General features: G+C 42.8%; 1 protein-coding gene across 2 annotated transcripts in view; it reads left to right on the top strand.

Annotated features, from left to right (window-relative positions):
* The window catches only part of F11R (F11 receptor), a 28,271-nt gene extending 7,778 nt beyond the window's left edge, over positions 1 to 20,493 (top strand). The window contains exons 2-9 of one of the 2 annotated variants that reach the window (XR_007516863.1): positions 17,845 to 17,913; positions 18,080 to 18,187; positions 18,417 to 18,563; positions 18,849 to 19,051; positions 19,223 to 19,325; positions 19,474 to 19,581; positions 19,816 to 20,162; positions 20,293 to 20,493. Coding sequence is in view for 1 of the 2 variants with exons in the window: in XM_049881024.1 (XP_049736981.1) it covers positions 17,845 to 17,913; positions 18,080 to 18,187; positions 18,417 to 18,563; positions 18,849 to 19,051; positions 19,223 to 19,325; positions 19,474 to 19,828; positions 20,114 to 20,162; positions 20,293 to 20,328 (1,070 nt within the window). In the remaining variant the exon portion in view is untranslated. Of the gene's footprint in view, positions 1 to 17,844; positions 17,914 to 18,079; positions 18,188 to 18,416; positions 18,564 to 18,848; positions 19,052 to 19,222; positions 19,326 to 19,473; positions 20,163 to 20,292 lie in introns of both variants that reach the window. The other variant, XM_049881024.1, reaches the window with a different exon arrangement.
* The last annotated feature ends 685 nt before the right edge of the window (positions 20,494 to 21,178 follow it).

Below are 21,178 nucleotides of genomic sequence, written 5' to 3'. Positions count from 1 at the left end.
TAAAGTGAGGGCGCAGTATGTCACAATTTGTCACTTCTTCCATTACTCTGTTGGTCAGGGCAATCACAGGACACTGCTCAGATTTAAGAGGAGACTCCTAAACCCTGGCGGCATAGTGGTTGAGACTACAGCTGCTAACCAAAAGGTTGGCAGTTCGAATCCACCAGGCACCCCTTGGAAACCCCATGGGGCAGTTCTACTCTGTCTTTTAGGGTTGAGATGAGTCGGAATCAACTCGACGGCAGCGGGTTTGGTTTTTGGTTAACTTAGACTCCACTAAGGAAAGCATGTGGAATAAAGTAAATCTACTGTGGCCATTTTGGAAAATTCAGTTTGCTGTAGTTGTTTTATTATTATTCAGGTACATGGTGATTTCGAGGAATTATACCCTCAGTCTTATGGGTTTATACACCACCAACTCTCCCCTGAGGTGTATGAAAATGTGGGGACTGATTTAGGTACTAACGCCTTTGACCACCTCCCCTTCTCTTACCTGACCCACGTTCTCTTCCACTTGCCACCCCTTGTGCCATTCATTCCATCTGTGTACTTTCCACTTCTCAGCTACAGTGTCTCCAGGTTACCTGTACTCTCGTTTCTTCCTCCTCGGCATTTATCAGACTTGTATACGCTCTCCCACATTTGGATGGTCTGATCTCGTACTTCTTACTCATCTTTTACCTCATTTCACCTTTAAAATTTTATTTACACATCTGCTTTGTGTTCTGGAATACCACTATTTGGATATTTCCTGTTACTTTTTATCATCCTTCCTTTTTGTTTTTCCCTTTCCTTTCTGGGTTTGTTTTGTTTTTCTTTCCTTCTTGTGATCTGTTTTTCCTTTTTTTTTAATTCCCTTTCTTTCCAACTTCTCTTTTCACTAAATTACAACACTTAATATCTAATGCTTATTACAAAAATGTAGAACATAGGAAGGTAACGCCCCTGTGGTCCCATCTCTCAGATAATATGCAATGTCAAGTGTTTGGAGCCTATTCTTAGGAGTTCATTCCTTTTTATGCATATACTTAGATTGTTTTTGTATTATTTATAAACATAGGATCTCTTTTATGTATTGTTTTGATCTTTTGGACATATTTCTGTGCCAGAACAAATTGTTCTACCTTGTCCTTTGGGATGACACTATGTATTTTTTACATAGTTGTGGTGGTAGTTGATGCAGTACCATGTAATGGAATCAGATTGCCTGGGTTAGAATCTTAGTGCTGCCATCTACTAGCTCTGCGACCTTGTGTAACTTACTTAAATTTCTGTGCCCCAGTGAACTCATACGTAAGATGGGAACAATAATAGTACTGACCTCATAGAATTATTGCAAGAATTAAATGAGTTAAACTTGTAAAGGGTTTACAACAGTACCTGGCACCTAGTAAGCACTCAGTAAATGTTAGCTGCTGCTGTTATTTTATTCAGTAGTCTTCTTGGCAGCTACCAGTTATTGAGTGCCTTCAAGGCTAGAGGTTCACGGCTACCCAGAGCCGCCTCAGAAGAAAGGCCTGACGATCTACTTCCAAAAAAACAACCACAGAAAACCCTATGGAGCACAGTTCTACTCTGACACACATGGGGTTGCCATGAGTCAGAATCGACCCCGTGGCAACTGATGCCCCCCACCCTTGGTCATGTTCAGTAATACGTATTTAGAATTCAGTACAGTGAATTAAGAGTATAGGACAAACCTTGCAGAATGCCCACTGCTGATGCCCAGGTTAGAACACAACCATTTTGAAGATTCTATCTGCAAGAAGAACAATGCTCTGGCCAGGGCCCTCCTACTCAGCTAACTTGGGCCTCTTTGGAGTTTCTTGGTTGCTCTTATGATCATGAAGACAATGGGAGTGTTTTAAATGGGTTTACAGCCTTCCTCTACTTTCTCCTGCTGCTATTTTAGATGTTGCATTAGAGGACTTCCCAGCCTTTCCTGCACTTCTGGTTCTGCACACCTTCCCTGGATCCAGGAAACCAGGCTCCAGCATTGTTCACGTACATGCCCACAGATACGCTGCAGCGTGGCCTGGCTGCAGAAATCAATGCCTTTTGCAAAATGGCATGAGAATTGCCCATGTGCTTAGAACTTTGATGCTGTTTCAATGGGAATGAAGCAGATAAAAAAAAAAAAAAAAAGATTTTAAGTTATAACACTAAAGTTTAAAAAACAAAAAGATTAATAGACTCCTTAATTAGATTTTTAAGTTATAAAACTAAAGTTTAAAAAAAAAAAAGATTAATAGACCCCTCAATTTTCTTAGAACCAAACAGTGGGAAAAAAAAAAATCTTTGCTAGTGTTAGACTATAAAAAAGATTGGGCTTTGAATCAAGCTTGTTTTTTCTCCATTTGGATGTACTGCATCTGCCAGTATGAAAAACAGCCGTATCTTTTTAGACAGAAGGAGTAGATGTTATAACGAATGTTCTGCTGTGATCTAATATCTTAATGTTCTACGCTGTTCAGCAGACATTTATTGATTTTCAGCATAACACGTGGTCCCTGCTTCCTGGAAGGTTACTGGCAAGTTGGGGAGACAAACACATGCACAGATGATGTCACTGTAACAGGGGAAGTGCTTTGGCTGTTTTGCCTGGTGTCCCTTAGTGGTGGCCATATATCATTAAGTGCTGAACTACTAACCATAAAGTTCAGCAGTTCGAACTCAGTCCGCCCAGAGGTGCCTTGGAAGATAGGCCTGATGGTCTCTTCTGAAAGGTCACAGCCTTGAAAACCCTATGGACCAGTTCTACTCTGCACACATGGGGTCGCCATGAGTTGAAATCGACTTGATGGCAGCTAACAACAAACCAAAAACCCGTAGCTGTTGAGTTGAGTCCAACTCATAGTGACCCCATAGGACAAAGTAGAACTGTCCCATAGGGTTTCAGAGGCTATAATCTTTATGGGAGCAGACTGCCACATCTTTCACCCATGGAGTAGCTGGTGGCTTCTAACTGACGACCTTTTGGTTAGCCACCAACCACTTAACCACTGTACCACCTGCCCATCATGGGTGATCTTTTTGGTATTTGAAATACAGGCAGTCCCCAGGTTACAAACTTATGATTTATGTACAAAGTGTAGTTACCAACCAGCCCCTGTAAAGACCATCAGGAAAAAAACTGAGTTGGTGTTTAGGGCCCAGGCTCCCACGACGAGCTGCGCTTCTCCTCCGTGTGCAGGTGCTGCAGCCGGTCCTTGGGCTGCCGCTGGCAGTGGGCAGGGCCCTGCGACTTGGTGTGCCCAGCCACAGCCTGCAGCAGCGAGCAGAGGGCCCACATGCAGCCATCTCCCTTGGAGCTTGGAAAGGGCCAGCCCCAACGTCCGGATGTACCGAGCACTGCAGCTCTGCTCTACATGGAGGGCCTATAGATTAGATACCAGCTGTACATAACTGTTCCAATTTCTGTACAAATTCGACTTAAAGATAGATTTAAGAATGGAACTCATTCATAATCCGGGGACTACCTGTACTGTGGCATAGCTTCCAGCATCAGAACAACACATAAGCCATCCGAGTACAACAAATTGTCAGGTGGTGGTTTCCCAGCAAAGTCCTTGATGACATGGATTGACTCAATTGCTGCAACAAGGTACTCAAACATACCTGTGATCATGAAGGACCAGGCAGTGTCTCTTTCTGTCATAGTTAAGGTCTGGGGCAACTAATACCTTGATATTTTCAGTTGCCTCACATGCATGCAAAAGCTGAGCATTGAATAAAGAAGATCAAAGAAGAATTGACACATTTGAAGTATGGCGTTGGTGAAAGATAGTGAATATACTGTGGACTGCCAAAAGAACAAACGAATCTGTCTTGTAGGAAGTACAGCCAGAGTGCTCCTTAAAAGGGAGGATGGTGAAACTTCGTCTCACTCGCTTTGCACATGTTATCAGGAGGGACCAGTCCCTGGAGAAAGACATCATCATGCTTGTTAAAATAGAGGGTGAGTGAAACAAGATGAACTGACACAGTGGCGGCAAAAATGGGCTCAAACATACCTACTATTGTGGGGCTGGCGGGGCTGGCACCTAATAACAACAATAGAAGCCAGGAAAGAGGCCTTGACCTGGCTTTGGTGGGGGTTGGGAGTCGGGTAGGTCATTTCTCAGACAATAGTGTGGCTAATTAGCTGCTGGCCCCATGAGGAAAGAGGGAGAAGGGGTGTTCCACATAGCAGGAATAGCAGGAGCAAAGGCAGAGATCATGAGAACTCCTGGTGTTTGCTGGGAATTATAAACACTTATGTATTGCTAGAGGGTGAATTGAAAGAGGGTGATTAAGATGATGAAGATAAGTTTAGCAGGGGTAGGAGGAGGGGTCTGATAGTGCAGGAACTTTTTTTTTGCCCTGAAAGGTTGAAGCAGCTTTGAATGCTTGAAGTCAGATATGCATTTTTAGAAAATGCTGCATGGTACGTGAATCCCAGCACCACCACTCACTAACCGTGTGCCTTGGGCAGATTACATAACTGCTCTTTGCCTAGTTTTGCCAGGTAGAAATTGGAGACAATAACAGTATCACTCACCTCCTAAGGTTGTTGCAGGGATTAAATGTTGATACATGTAGCATGTTTCATCATCGTCTGACTCACAGCGACCCTATTGAACAGAGTAGGACTGCCCCGTAGAGTTTCCAAGGGGCGCCTGGTGGATTCGAACTGCCCACCTTTTGGTTAGCAGCTGTAGCACTTAATCGCTACGCCACACAGGGTCGCTATGAGTCAGAATCGACTGGATGACAGTGGTTTTTTTTTTTTTTTTTTTTTGGCTTGGTAGCATGCTTACAGCAGTGCCTGGCATATACTGTAAAACCTGCAAAAGCCCAAACCTGTGTAAGGCGGAAACCTGTCAAAGAAGGAAAACTCAAATATTTTCCACTAATACAGAGCGATAGAAAAGTGGTACCCTGTCAAGAGCGGAAAACTTGTGAACCTGGAAAAATAAGTCAGTCCCGTAGAGTCAATAAGTGTTAGTTCTCAATCTAGCAGTGGCCTGGAGGGTGGATTTGAGTGGGTCAAGATTTAAAAAAGGAATCCTGGTGGCACAATGATTAAAGTGCTCCGCTGCTAGCAGAAAAGGCGACGGTTTGAACCCATCAGCAGCTCCATGGGGAAAAGGACCTGGTGATCTGCTACGTGAAGATTACAGCCTAAGAAACCCTGTGGGCGGTTCTGCTGTGTTACATGGGGTTGCTGTGACTCAGAATCGACTCGCCAGCACACAACAACAACAACAACAAGATTAAAAAAAGGCAGAGAAGGCCCACTGGGAGGCCAGTTGCAATCCTTGAGAAAATGATGATGGTACTATTGCCGGGAACTCCGTATTCTGCTCAGCGTGACTCCATCAGGGCCAAAAAGACAGAGACCAAGTTGGGGAGAATGAAAGGCAACTTTATTGGTTGGCCAAGCAAGGAGACTCTAGGAGCTAAGTGACTTCAAAGACTGCCTTGAAGGCAACTTGTTGAGGCTGGTTTATATAGGCAGGATCAGTTTCAGAATACAAAATGGCTCGAGTGCTGGCATGGAGCGTTTTTGAATGAGTAAGCATTTTCTAAGGCCTCAGTTTGATTTCCCTGCACAGGAGGAAGTTAGCCATTTTTGATCATTAGCATATTCTCCACCCAGGGGCAGAGAATTTACATTCATGAGGCAGTTAAGGAGCTAAAGGTCATCTGGAGTGCCAAGATGGAGGGCAGGGTCTGTTTCAGCCATTTCCAGCTAGCTGTTTGTTTTCAAAGAAGTTCTGAGGAGAAAAACAACTTCAGGAAATGGGCTGGGGAAGGGGCTGTCCTGAGGAGACAAGGATTTTAAGAAAATAGCTCTAGCCCTGTCAGTACTAACAAGTGGCAGTGGGTAAGAGAAGATGGACTGAATTCGAGGGAGATTTGGGAGATGAAGTTGTAATACTTGGTGTTTGATTGAGGAGACCTGGTGGTACAGTGGTTAAGCTCTCAGCTTTTGACTGAGAGGTTGGTGATTCAAACCCACCAGCTGCTGTGTTGTTACCAGGTGAAATCCTAGGTTCTTGCTCATCATGACTCATGTTGGCTAATAAATGAGAGACCAAGGTCAGAGAACAAGAAAGGTACCTTTATTTCATTGTACAAGGAAAAGGAGTCAGCTGCTGCTACCAAGACTGCTCCCCAAGGGCAGGCAGCCAGGTTACTTTTAAGGGTTTACAAGTAGGGAGTACATATAAGTCAGCAACAGTCTTAATCATACTGTGCAGGTGTGCTGGGGTTTACACAAGCAAAAGCAGGATTCAAATGCAAAGCTGGGAGTAGGGGTGAACATGGTGGGGAGGGAGCCCAGAAAAGGAAACAGGATTTTTAATACAGCACCATAGGGGCTCTTTCTCACTCCTTCCATTTCTTTCTGGACATTGATCATTCAATACCAGTGTCCATTTTGAACTATAGTCAGGCTCTTGGAATTGTTTGGTATATTTTCGGGGAGGGGCAAATATTGGACCTAGGCCTTTCATTGTAGCTACTGACCTGTCATTGTTTTATAACTATTTACTAAATATTAAAAGAGTGGTTTTTTATGCCCTGTTTATGTGAATGTTTCCCTAAAAGGTTTTTTTTCCCCCCATTTGTCTTAGCTGTTGTCTTTACAGAAACCCTGGTGGAGTAGTGGTTAAGTGCTACAGCTGCTAACCAAAAGGCTGGCAGTTCAAATCCACCAAGTGCTCTTTGGAAACCCGACGGGACAGTTCTACTCTGTCTTACAGGGTCACTATGAGTCAGAATTGACTCAATGGCAATGGGTTTGGTTTTTCTGGCTCATTGTCTTTATACCTCAGGGCCCAGTTGATGTGAGACCAGCTCCAACTGGGTCAAATTCGTTATGCTCAAGGACAGGGAATAATGACTGTAATATTATCTCCTAAATCATTCTTTTCTTTTTATGGGAGATTGGAGATAACACATTGATGATTAATACCTGGACTTAGTTGAGCCCTTAGATGGCAGCCATGGCAGGCTCTTTAAACTCGCGGTGCTGGTTTTCCAGTGGATATTTATCTGGTTCTTCACTAGGATCTTAAGAGCACTGTTCCCATTAATCACATTGCCTAAGTGAGCAGACTCAATGTACACCAACATTTTAGCCTGAGATGTTTTCAAGTGTGTAAGACAATAGAAGATGAATTTTATTATGCCTTAATACTATCAGTATGCAGACTAAGAATATTACTATCCCTTGTAGTAATGATCTAGCCCATGTACTTACTCCTGATGGTAACCAACCAAATAAATCTGGTGTTTGTAGAGTGTTACAGTGTGTAACCAAGTAGCTTCCTGTCTGATTCTGTGTATATCCTGTTCTACTTCTCCTGTGTAATATCCAAATGCAACAAGAGGTATTTGCTACAGCTCCAACTACACCTCCTTAGGCTAAAAAAAAAAAAACTAAGGCTATCTTGTTATCTCATGTCACCTTGGCTAATAAGGTCAGAGATTACCATTGTGTTTTTTCTCATTAGCAGCTTCATCTGTTATTTGTCCATCCAAACCCACTGCCCTCAAGTCGATTCCGACTCATAACGACCCTATAGGACAGAGTAGAACTGTTGTCCCGTAACGATTGATAAATTTCTTAAAGTCATTTTTCCAATATAACTACACTATTTTTTTTTATAATAGGAATTAAAACTATCAACCCTACTGTGAGTATGTATTGGACCAATGGGTTTCTTTTTTTACTCTTGTTTTGTAACGTGTAACAATTTAACGTTACTTTTTCAGTCTATTTACTAGCATCATCATTTTAAGGTAGCCTTAAAATTCTGAAAGTATGTTGCCCTTGCATTCACCAGGAATCTAAACAAGAGATTGGTCACGTAAACTCACTGTCAGTTAGAAAGGGATCATTTAAACTAGTATAGTTGGATCCACCACACAAAAACATGTATTCATAAGGAGCACACACAGTTTGTCTAGAGGAAACAGAAGGTATAGAAAGATTCACATGCGACGTCTAGATTTTCATTAGAGAATACGTACTAGCAAGATAATACAGGATGGCCCTCTCCTTTTGGAGGTCTTCAGTTAATCTGTTTAAAACATACTAAGTGTTTTTCTCAGGGCAATCTGCCCCTCCTTGGTTTACCTATTAACAGTCAGGGGTCATTTTCTCAGAAGCAGAAGTGTCACAAAACTGTCTTGATGAGAGAACTTCTAGTTCAAGAGTTACAATATCTAAACCCATTCGTTAAGTAATTTAGGAGAAAGGAAAATGTTTTCTTATATCCAGAACATGGGACCTTAAAACATCAGCAGTATTCTCACATAAAACCCGTAGTATTTCTTCACTCAGTCTTGTGTAGTTAATTTCTGTTCCACAGGATTCCAGATCAGCTGCAGTCTGTGAACTCATTAGCCTCCTACATAAGAGTTTTTGGAAATCTTAATTCAGTCTAGTCACGGTTCTTTTCATAAGTCTAATGTAGTCCATCTTTTTGTTGAGATATTTTGGTCAAACATTTTCAGCAAATCAGCAAAATGAAAACTTATGTGCAGATGACAAATCTTAATATGACCATGATTAATTTATAAACGTAATACTCCTAATTATAAAAAATTCAGAACCAAATAAAGTTTAAAAAAACTTTAGACCAAAATATTTTTAAATATAATGATTAACCTTATTTTTAAAGATCTTCAGATATAATACACTATATAATAATTTCAAGACATAATACCATATAGTCAGGATATGCCAAGATTATCAAGTTTCTAAATACCTGAATAGTAATTAAAAAAACTTAATAGGTAAACAACGGGAATGTCCCAGTCAAACCATTTGCTTTGATAGTAGATTAAAAAAAAAGTTGTGGCCAAGTTAGAAATAACTAATAAAATTATGGCATAATATTATACATTACATGAGGACCTGCTAACATATAAATTTTGACCCAAAGAGAATCAGGCATTTCTCTTGATTTTGAGTACACATTACGTGTAATTTATAACGTATTAAATAAACCTTTCCTTTACATTAAATTTTTTTTTTTTTTCTCAAGCCATGCAGCTTGGTTTTGACACAGGAGTTATATTTTAATGAGAGGGTGAATCTTTGTCTTTGAGGCAGATTACACAAAGAATAAATAAACCCTTTAAATCAGAAATCAAAGAAGTTTGTAGTTATCTTAGCAGTGAGAAACCCAATTCTTTGTTTTATGTATTATTAACATTAAAGCTCCTAAAAATCTCATAAATTAAACCATTAAACTTTAGTCAGACAGATAAAACTTTTGATCATATTAAATAAATTTATTTTTAATAAGCTTCTTAAACGTCTTTATTCTGTATCTCTTATAGTACATCCTTTTAAAAAGGCAAAAATGAACACTCATTAGCAGACCCAAATATGTATGTATTGTGTGTGTATGTGTGTGCTATAAAAAGAAAAAGCATATAAATTTAAATTATGAATATCTGTTTACTCAATTTAATATCTGAAAGGTCTTGGAAATTATTTTAAGCTTGGATACCAGAAAACATAATTGTTGAAATGAAGTTCGTTCCAACGCTCCAAGTTTTTATTTAAATTTTACTATTTTTCTCAAACTAATTTTAGCCCTTAAAGATTTTATCAGGGAGCTTTGGAAATCACAAAGTTGCTGTTCAATGGACCAGTTCATTGGGATGGATATAACCTTATCTCTGGCTAGGGGTAGAAACATTTTTTTTAGGCCATTTTAGGCATGTCTCATTGTGATTTTTTTTTTTTTTTTTTTTGCTTTTTAGAGTTCTCTTATAGTTCATTTATGATAGAGATCTAATTTTTGGTAAGTTCTGGGTTATAGTAAAGCAGCAATTTTTTTCTTATTTTGTCTTAAGAAAAATCTCCACTCAGTTGGAAGGCATCTTTCAAAAGTTTCTTTTGAGCTCTGACTTCAGAGGCTGGGGTCTCAGGAGGCTAGATTCTGTCCTGCCCTTACTCTTGTGACTCAGGGAAGACAAGATTGGGTCTTACCAGTTCATTTACATATGTTTAAGTTGGCCTAGGCAGTTTGAAAGGCTGTCTGTCTACCCAGTAAATACCAAAGCTCTTTAGCAATTTTGTAAATGAATCCATCAATTCTTGCCTGGGGGGTGGGGTCTGATCTTGCCACGCCCTCACTCTCTTGAGTCTGTTCACAGAAAAAAAAAAAAAATAGGTTTTAAATAAAACTTACTAACTTGCCAAAGCCTCATATTAGACCTTTTGATGGAAACTAAGCATTAAGTAAAAGTTCTCCCAAAAGGAAAAGATAACACGAATGAAAGCTCATTTTCCCAAAGTAGTCACTGAAATTCCAAATTACTTCTAGTATATTCAGTTAATAGCATTTTTAAATATGAACCCCAAACCAGTGTCTCGGTAGCAGGGGGGAATATCCAGGCTTGTTTATCAGAGATGTTCAGCTCTAAGGTTCAAGCTTTTAGTTTCCTTCTTTTTGAACCTCATTCATTCTGCTAGCTAAAAAAAAAAAAAACCCATTGCCGTGGAGTCGATTCTGATTCATAGCAACCCTATAGGACTGAGAATTGCCCCACAGAGTTTCCAGGGAGTGCCTGGGTTTCCTTCCGCTAGCTAGAAACCTTAAATATACTAGTTCCTCCAATTTGGAAGGTAAAGTAGCTACTGACGATTTTAACATTGTGATTCCTTATCAAGAAACTTATAAAAAAGGGTAAGGAGCTACTGTCTCTCCCTTCAAATTTCATAACACAGGTCAGGAGCTACCACTTCTCCCTGTAAATTTGGCAAAACAGGGCACTATTTTCCAGATTTTCTGAGTCACAAAAAGAACAAGGAACACCACAGGACCACCTTATCCTGTCGTGAGGGTCTTTAACACTTGTGATGAGCGCTGGGTGACTGTCCTAATGGCTTTTACTGCCGATCCATGCCTAAATTTTGGCAGCTTATCTTGGCTGAGAACTCTGAAAATAGAATTACCTCTTTAATGTTTCAAATGCCTGAGTCTGGACCTAAACTGCAGTTCACCGAAAGAGTTATGAAATACCACTCTTAATCAAAGGATCAAGCAAAAAAATCTAAGAAAGATTCTCCTTAATCAAACAACTGTTTTTTCAAACAAATATGCTGAACAAAATTTAAGAAAACATGAGAAAGAGAACAGAAGGAATAAGCAAAGGCTCATTTTCCCAGGGCACTCACCTTGTTGGTGTCGAAGGGACATGGAGTATGAGTGCTGTGTGGGTCCAGGAGAGAAAGGCCTCTTTTTTTTTGCCAGCTTCTGCTCCACAATCCAGGTCTCCTCGAGGTCGACTGGATTCATGGTTTTAGAATCCCTGCAACAACTACACCATTAACTCTTACAGGGTGAAAACACCACAAAGTTTAGTAAAGCAAAAAAAAAAAAGGTTTTATTCAGCATATCGTTAAAGAGAAAAAAGTAGGAAAGGGACAAGCATGCTGCCAGAGCCACGTCTGTTCACAGCTCTTCAGGATGCACGTCAGTGGGCTGCATTCTGGGATCCCTTGAACATTCCCCATTCTCTGGATACACACACTTAATACACTCGTACAGCCTAACCCGGTGGTACCTGAGCCTTTTATGCCCTCTGCTGTCAATTTCTCCCACTTCTTGGGACTCTTCTAAGGCCTTACCAAACAGCTCAGGTGTGTTTCATGTCTCCCACAGCGCCAGTGCTTGGGTCGCGGGGGATCGGCTTTCAGAGCTGCTCCAGGGTCTCCCGGAGAAATCTGGTGGTGCCAGATATCGGGCCGGTCCGTTTTCTGATCCACCTCAGGATCTGAGCTCTTTGCTGACTCTCCAGAACTGTGGGAGAAAGATGTGGCAATCTCCATCCATAAAGATTACAACCTTGGAAGCCTTATAGGACAGCTCTACTCTGTCCTAGAGGGTCTCTATGAGTTGGAATTGACTCGATGGCATTGGGTTAGGTGATCGATTGACTAGAGGGAAGGAAGGAGGTAATGACTCTCAGGCTTCTGGTTTGAGTGACCAAGTAAATGGCAGACCACCAGTCTAGAGAGAGGTGAAGGAAGAGAGGTTGCAGGAGTGTGAGATGGCAGCAGGGGTTGTGCGAAGTCCAAGTGGAGGTGTCAGGAGATATAGTGATAGGGAGTCTGCAGCTCGGGTGAGAAGTCAGGCTGGAACTCGTGGACACATGGGTGCAAATAAATTTTGGTCTTACGTTTGAGATTTCCTAGAGAGAATATGGAGAGGAGAAAATGTCCAGGATGAAATGCTGGGGATCATTCATATTAACAGATAGAAGAAGCGAAGTTCAAGGAGGAGAAGACCAAACTGAGGTAGGGGGTGGACCAGAAGGCTGTATACAGAAACCAGGGAGGCCACAGGGTGAGTTCTGAGGAAGGGAGTGGTCAGCAGTGTTATGGCTTACAATGGCCACATAAACCAACTAAAGAAGCAAATACTGGATTTCCTTAATTCTAAATTCACTTTAATGTTTTGTAAATTAGGATTAGTTTAAAATGTATGTATACATTTAATAGAATTTTCCCCAAGAAGCTTTGATTGATTGACATTATACAGTATGTTATAATGAGAGTGTCTTAGAATTGAGGAATATGATGGTGGGTGACCTAGGTTAAAGCAATTTTAATTGCAAAGTGAGAGGTTGAGGGGTGAATAGGTGTGTTAGCCGGGAAACAGTGTGTGTGTAGACTACTTTTTCAAGAAGTTTGGAAAGGAAGGAAGAGGATTCCAGCTAGAGAGGTGTGCAGGATCAGTGGGTGATTATCTGTACACAAAAGGACCAAACACCTTTGAGCAGGCCGGAAGTCTGTCAGCGACTGATTTTGTGACTTCTCTTGTGGTGGTAGAACCATGTGCCTGGGAGTGGGACATTTGTATGTGTGAGTACACTATGCCAAGTATAGGTCCAAGGTTAAGTGCAAAAGGGAGTTAGTGATGAGTAAGGGAAAATATGAAATATACCAGGACAATGGCAGGGAAACTATGAGTGTCTGTAGATGGTATGTGGTGAGGGAAAGCCCTCAGCTTTGCTTGTCCTTCCGTCAAGGTTTTTGGGAGGAGTCAGGCTTTCCAGGGCAGCTAAAAGAGGAGAGAGGGATTGATCAACTGAAGGATAAGCACTTTTCAGGCAGTATTTATATGTTTTGTTAAAGAAATTTTTTAAATCCAAAAGAGAAATCTGTACAGAGGGGCCTCTGGACAAAAGATGTACATTATTTGGTGTGTCTTGTTGGTCAGATAGTGCTCTAAACACTTGGCTTGTGTTTACTTGTTTAACCCTCACAACAACCCTTTGCTAACTGCTGTTATCCCCATTTTACAGATGGGTAAATTGAGGTTCAACGGGGGTTAAGTGGCTTGCCTGGGTCACACAACCTATGTATAAAATAACAGAGCTGAGATTTGAACTCAAGTAGCCTGGTTCCAGGGGCATGTTCAGGGATGAGAAAGGGAATGTGGACTAGGATGTGTATGGTTCCTTGTGGTGAATAGGAATAGCTGAATTTGACCCATGGTGTGATGTGCAGCCACAAGTAGGGTTTTGAGGATAGGTACAGTCAGGTCACAGGCAGAAATAGGCAATCCTGCATCAGAGGGAGGTGGGAAGATACTGAGGTGAAGGTCCCCGTATCTTAGACAGAAGATGAGTAGCCTGGACTAGGTAACATCTGTCAGGATTAACGAGAAGGGGAGTAGGCTTGTAGCCCAACGTGTATGTGTGTATACATGGTGCAGTTCTTGACTGTGTTTAGATTTGATCTGATCGAACTCAAAAGTTCAGCTAAGTCAGAAGTGAGAGAGAAATCATGATCAAATTTATATGCTATGATTTTTTTTTTCCAGTGGCTCATTCTTTCAAGGCTTAATTTTTAGTTTAATTAAAACTTGCTCTTTTTTTTGGGTGGTGTCATAGGTTGGGTTCTTGGAAAGCTGACTCTGAGACATAAATTATCCTGCACGACATTTATTAGGGAGTAATTTTGGCATCAACACCTGTGGAAAGGAGGGGCAGGAAACAGGTTTGGGCAGAGGGAGAAACTGAGTTACATTGTAGCCCCAACAAGGCTTCCGCCTACCCCATGTGGAGCTGTAGGGTAGGAATGGCCCTTCAGAGTTGTCCAGAGTTGGGGAGAGCTTGGTATTGATCAGGAATTGGACGCTGGTTGCCCCTGGCATGGCTGTTTTTCTGGCTGTCGTTTGAGAGGGCTGGTGGCTGAGGGCTGCCTCTGGTAGCACTCTCAGGAGCTGGGAGAATAAGTCCTTTCTTCGTGAAGAGAGTTCTGGCTCAGGCATCACAGTATGTATCACAGGTGGCAAATAAAACTTTAAGAATCTTAAAAAAAAAAAACCAGGTTGCCATTATCAAAGCAGAGAAGGCTGAGCTGAGCAACAATCAAGGCATTTTATTAGCAGAATTCTTCCCCCCACCCCCGCCAATAGCTTTTTTGAATGCAATTCACATATCAAACAGTTCATTCATTTGAAATGGACAGTTCATTGGTTTTTAGTATATTCACAAATTTGTGGAACCATCACCACAATCAGTTTTAGAGTATGTCCTCACCCTGAAACCCAGCCTCGGCACCGCTCTGTCATTAAGCCCCATCCTTCCCTACAACTCCCAGCAACCACTGATCTACTTTCTGTTTCAATGGATTTGTCTGCCCTCAACATTTCATTTATATGGGATCATACAATATACGTGTCTTTTGTGTCTGGCTTCTTTCACTTGGTGTAATGTTTTCAGGTTTCACGTAGCATATAGCAACACTTCATTCCTTTTTATGGCCAAATAATTTTCCATTATATGGGTGTCGTTGTTAGTTGCCCTGGAGTCAGTTTTTGACTCATGGAGACCCCATGTACAAGAATGAAATGTTGCCTGGTCTTGTGCCATCTTCATGATCGTTGGTATGTCGAGTCAGTTGTTGGGGCCCCTGTGTATTTTAAGTGCCCCTAAGAGAAAGGAAGAGAAATGTCTACACAAAAACTTGTATGTGAATGTTCATAGCAGCATTATAATAGCCAAAAAATGAAACAGCCCAAATGTCCATCACCTGACAAATGGATAAATAAAATTTGTTTGTTTCCTTTCTCTTGGATGTATACCTAGGAGTGGAATTGCTAGGTCATATGGTAACTGGTTGCACAATGGTTAAGAGCTCGGTTGCTAACCAAAAGGTCTGTAGTTCGAATCTACCAGCTGCCCGTTGGAAACCCTATGGAGCAGTTCTACTCTGTCCTATAGGGTCGCTATGAGTTGGAATCGACTCAATGGCAAGGTTTTGGTTTTTTTTTTAATGGTAACTGTTTGAGAAACTCCCCAACTGTATTTCTACACAGCTGTACCATTTTACGTCCTCACTAGCAACGTTTGAGGGTTCTAATTTCTCCGTGTCCTTGTCATCACTTGTTGTTTTCCATATTTTTTATTATAGCCATCCTGGTGGGTGTGAAATGGTATCTCACTGCCGTTTTAATTTGCATTGCACTGAAGGCTAATGATGATGGGTAGCTTTTCATGTGTTTATTGACCATTTGTGTATCTTCTTTGGAGAAATGTCTTTTTGTTATCGCATTGTAACAGTTGTTTATTAGATACAAGTCTCTTATATATGATTTGCATAAACTTTATCCCATTTTCTGGATTGTCTTTACCTTTTTCGTGGTGTCCTTTGAATCACAAACGTTTTTAATTTCGATGATGTCTGATTTATGTGTAATGGAGTCTTACTAGTTATAAATTATTTAGAACTTAAGTCACATCCTCATCGATACTTTGGTTATGTGCACTCAAGGCAAATGCTGACATTGCCAGCGTTCTTGATGAGAGCTGAGTAAAAGACTTGCGTATCCTTATAGAGTTATCAATTTAGTAAAGGCCAGTTGGTTTAATTTCTGTGTCTATTGTTATATTTGCATATAGACTGGAGGTTAAAAATATAATGCCAAATACCCAGATACGAAGTAATATTATTAGAAATAATTTCTGGATAAAAGAGACCTGACTTAAACAAGAATGAAATTTTATTGCATAGTTTGCCTCCAATGGCTTTTTTGAGAAGCGGCATGGCTAACGAAAAGGAGTGTGGTGTAATGGGTATAGGCATTAAGAAACCTGTACATGAATCTTCGCTCTGCCATTAGCTTTGAAGCTTTGGGTCTTAACCTTTTGGACACTTAATTTTCTCACCTGTAATATGAAGGGATGATGCTGTGTCAAAATGAAATAAATGTATTCTAAACATTAGCAGCAAAAGAAAGAAAAGGACTTGAAAGACTTCAGAGAACATTTAGTGTAAACCCCTCATGTTTCCGATGAGGAAGGGGAGACTCCGAGGTCAAGAGACCGTATTTAGAGTTACCCGAGTAATTAAAAAGAGGAAAGATGCATCTTACAGATGCGCCTGCATTCCACAAATCTTTTTGCATTTATCTAAGGAAGACAGGGCTCTGACTTAAAAGCTAAATAAAAGCATACTTCATGAATTCAATCTTTGAGAACATGACAGAGTAACACGCGAGTGCAGTTTTAGAACACAGCAGTTGTCGCACTATCTCAGAATTCTGCCCCTGGTTCTTAATTTGGAATGTGCGGACCCCTTCTTTGACCCCCGCTGTGCCCCGCTTCATGTTATTAGCCTTTTCTGTCTTCACCCGCCACCTTTTCTTTCCCTCTTTCCATTGGGTAGTTGGAGAGTAGTGAGATGAGCTGAGCCCAGTGACAGTCCTAACTCCATCTCAGAACCAGCTATGTGATTTTAGGCACGTTCTTAACTTCTTGTAGTCTCAGTTCCTTGTGTAAAATTGGGATAATAACACTTGTCTTTATGATCTGTCATGCTTGTTTCGGGATCAAAAGGTATGATATATGTGAAAACACTTTAAAAAGCACAGATGTTATGCACATGTTGAGTAGTAGTATTTCATTACTACTCCTCCCCTTCCTTCCCTCCTTTGCCTCCAGCTTCTCTGGCTTCCCTCCAGGATTGTCTGACAAGTGGCTGTAATTTATTTGTTGAGAAGTTTTCTCTTAACCCTGAAAGGTAGTTTTGAAAGCTGCCTCTGGGTGAGCAGGAATCTCATTAGATTACTGGGAGTCACAGAGGGAAAAATTAGAAATGAAAGAAATTACAGAGAGTCCCTGATTGTGTGGGAGAAAAGTATGGAGCAGGACTCAAATTCACGTAAAAAGACCAAACTTGCTGGTCTGACTGAGACTGGGGGAACCCCCAAAGTCATGCACCCTGGACACTTAACCCAGAACTACAACCGTTCTTGAAGCCCACTCTTCAAAGATTGGACTCGACTATAAAACATAAAATAATACTTGTAAAGATTGTGCTGCTTAGTTCAAGCAGATACACGAGACCAAATGGGCAGCTCCTGTCCGGAGGTAGGATGAGAAGGCAGGAAGGGACAGAAGCTGGTTGAATGGACACAAGAAACCCGGGATGGAAAGGGGGAGTGTGCTGCCACACTATGGGGATTGCAACTAATGTCACATAACAATATGTGTATAAATTTTTGTATGAGAAATTAACTTGAGTTGTAAACTTTCACCTGAAGCACAATTAAAAAAAATTGTGTTTGTGAAAGAAATATTTTATTTCCATTGATAAAAGAAGTATTGGCCTGCCATTGTAGCAGAAAACATTTAAAGAAGATATTTAGGATAATGGTGAGTGGGTATCTTGGATCCCTTGAGTCCCTGCCCCTTGGGATCTCAGCCTGGAGAAGCCGGCTGAGACTCTGGGCCTCAGATCCACCATCAGATGGGTCTGCTTTTCCCTCTCCATGTGGCTCTGTCCACTCCTGATGGGCCCACCTCTCTCATTCTCCACAGGCCCCCTGGCGTTGAGCAAGGGTTCAGTGTATACTTCAGAATCTGAAGTCAGAATTGCTGAGAATAAACGTGAGTTGGGAGGGGCTGTGGAAGTGGGTGATGGGCATGAGGGTGGACAGGTGGCAGCAACCTTGAGGCCTGGAGAATATCTAGCCAACCTGTGGCTTTGGGCCACCCACCATCTTTTCCATTTGCTGCTGTGCCTCTCTCTTGCTCATTTGGATCCCGTCTACAGCCGCCACGTTGTCTTGCTCCTACTCGGGCTTCTCCTCTCCCCGTGTGGAGTGGAAGTTTGTCCAAGGCGACACTACCAGCTTCGTTTGCTATAACAGCAAAATCATAGGTGAGTTGCTCCATCCCCTTCCTGACTGTCTAGGTTGTGGAGGGATCAATTGGGGGGATCGGGATTCCAGAGGAGGGGCACACCCTGGGTTTTAAGTCCCCATGTCCTTTTCGTTGATTTCCTTGGGGAAAAAGAGGGCTCCTGTGTGCCTTGAGTGCCACCTTCTCCGTCACCTTTTGTTAGCTTTCTAGCTTACTCTGTCTCTGCCCTGCTTCCTCTCTCCTGGTAGCTTCCTATGAGGACCGAGTTACCTTCTCACAGAATGGCATCACCTTCCGTTCTGTGACCCGGAAAGACACTGGGATGTATACTTGTATGGTCTCTGAGGAAGGTGGCAACGACTACGGGGAGGTCAACATCCAGCTCATTGTGCTTGGTATGTGCCTTGTGTTTTCTGTGTGGGCCTGGAACTAGTTGCTTCCTTAAGCCCTTAGCAGACTCTCCTGGGCCTAGGAGCTCATTAATGGTAAGGATGTCACGGGTGGTGTGTTCAGCATCATAGTGCTGCTAGGGAGAGGGGATGAGCCCCTGGTTAGGTGGAAACTTAGGGCAGGGTCAGGAGGGAGGTTAGTGGTGAGGATGGGGTATCATCTTAGTTGGTTGCTTAGACTCCAGACAGCCCTCTCTACCCTTGTGTTCAGCACCTTCTCTCCCTCCCCAGTGCCTCCATCCAAGCCTACAGTCAACATCCCCTCGTCTGCCACCATCGGGAACCGGGTGGTGCTGACCTGCTCAGAGAAAGATGGCTCCCCACCCTCTGAATACTACTGGTTCAAGGATGGGACACTGATGCCTACAGAGCCCAAGAGCAGTCGTGCCTTCAGCAACTCTTCCTATACCCTGGATCAAAAGACAGGGGAGCTGGTATAGATGGGGTGGGGGTGAAAGGTGGTGGTGGGGAACACAGTTATAGAACTCCTGAGAGTCGGGAGGAGGAACAAGCAACAAGATGAACTTGGAGTTGGGGTCAGAAGGCATAAAAGATAGGCACTTGGCTTCTTTAAGCAGGAAGCCTATTTGTTTTCTTCCCTCCAGATCTTTGATCCCTTGTCAGCCTTTGATACCGGAGCTTACTCTTGTCAGGCACAGAATGGGTTTGGGTCACCGGCGATGTCTGATGCTGTGCGCATGGAAGCTGGTATGTGAGGGTGTGGCAGGGCCTTGGGCTCAGACCTGGGGTAGGGTGAGCATGGGGGCTGGGGTCTGCTTTTCATTCTGGTGTTGGTGGTAGTGTCAGTACCATGACTGAGCACCCAGATGCCTGGCCTCTTGTTTGTGTCTCATAGTGGAGCTGAATGTGGGTGGCATTGTAGCAGCTGTCCTTGTAACACTGATCCTCCTTGGGGTCCTGATTTTTGGCATCTGGTTTGCCTATAGCCGAGGCTACTTTGAGAGTAAGTATTTGCCCCTAAAGGCTCTCCTTTGTATCGTTCCATTCCAGGGTATGGTTTATGGTCCTCATTTGAGTTCTGGCCCAGATACTATGCCCAGGTGTTCTGGGGTTTTCTCCAGGAGTACCACTTGCCCCTCTAACATATATCAACTGCTACATACTAGCTCCCCCATCTTCCTGTACCATGCTGTCTTCTGTCCTGCTGACACTCACCATCCCATCTCTTCTCTTTCAGGAACAAAGAAAGGGTGAGTGAGGTGCTCCCCTGGGGCTCTCTGAGGTTGACAGCCTGGATGCATGTGGTTTGAAGCTGAAATGGGCTCAGGGGAAGGGGTTGGTGGTGGAGGTCACTAGCCAGGTTTTCCCCTGCTCTCTGTGGCCCTCGGCTTGTCGTGTTTCCTTCTGCCCACGCTTCTCTACTGACCACTCCATGCTTCCCAGAAAGCTCTCAGTTCTGGCATCTAAATTTGGCAAATAGAGGTTAACAGAAGGGCTTGGGGACTGAGCGTCTATGTCATCTGGCTTGTCTACAGGACTTCGGGTAAGAAGGTGATTTACAGCCAGCCCACTGCTCGAAATGAAGTGAGTATGCCTGCCTGGGAGAGGGAGGGCTTTCTAGCTGGACTGAGGGGTTCTAGCCTGTATTTATGTTGGGGGTGGCCAGCTAAAAAAAGCCTACAGAAAGTGACCAGAAGTTTTATCTTCTCCACAGGGGGAATTCAGACAGACCTCATCATTCCTGGTGTGATCCTGGTCCAGCTCACCTCTTGTCCTCTGTGCTTGTCTCACTCAGGTGCTACTAGGCCCTGGCCCCTGGTGTGTATGGTTTCACAGGATGCCTTATTTGCCTTCTAGTCCCATCAGGGACCCCACTTCTGTCTTAGTTAGGATGTGTTTTTTTTTTTTTTTTTTTCAATAATGTCAGTTATGTGCCTCTTCTTCCTTCATGCCTCCCTTCCTTTCCTGCCCCTGCTGAGTGTCAAGCTTTCAGTCCCCAACCCCATGTGGAGTCAGGCCAGAGTCATGAGTGATGCTTGGCGACTTCTCTTCTAAGTAGATAGCAAGAGTGGCCAGGATCCCAGGAATATGCTGCGATCACTGTCCACTTAGTGTGTCATGGACTTTGAATAGGGATCTTGAGCCTAGTTTCTGAGCTCTTTTCTCCAGTACTGAGCTGTTCTAGAATGGAGACTGAAGACTGGAGCTGCTGAAGTGGTTGTTTGGTGATGACGGCATCAAGTCTCTCTGCATCCAGAGCCCACACTCTCTTCTGTCTTCCCATGGGAGTGCCACTGGAATCCTCCTGCACCATCCTCCTCCTGAACACAGACAGACTGACAGGCCATGGCTGTAGGGGAAACTGGAGCTTTTATTGGCGAGCACAGTCAGCTTCCAGGGAACATGAAGTGAAAAAGTTTTAAAACCACTGTTCTAAAGAGAACAAAGCTGGAGCTGGTGGCTCAAACCAATGCCCTCCCTTCCACTGGAACAGTTGGGCAGACCCATGGAAGACATGTCCGTAGGGCTCTGGGGATGAGTGTGAGATTGTGTGTGTGTGTGTGTGTGTGTGTGTGTGTGTGTGTGTGTGTGTGTGTGTG

Source organism: Elephas maximus, chromosome 3, assembly GCF_024166365.1.
Source record: "Elephas maximus indicus isolate mEleMax1 chromosome 3, mEleMax1 primary haplotype, whole genome shotgun sequence".
Taxonomy (NCBI): domain Eukaryota; kingdom Metazoa; phylum Chordata; class Mammalia; order Proboscidea; family Elephantidae; genus Elephas; species Elephas maximus.
Note: the sequence above shows the minus strand (reverse complement) of the source record. Positions and strands in the feature narration are given on the sequence as shown.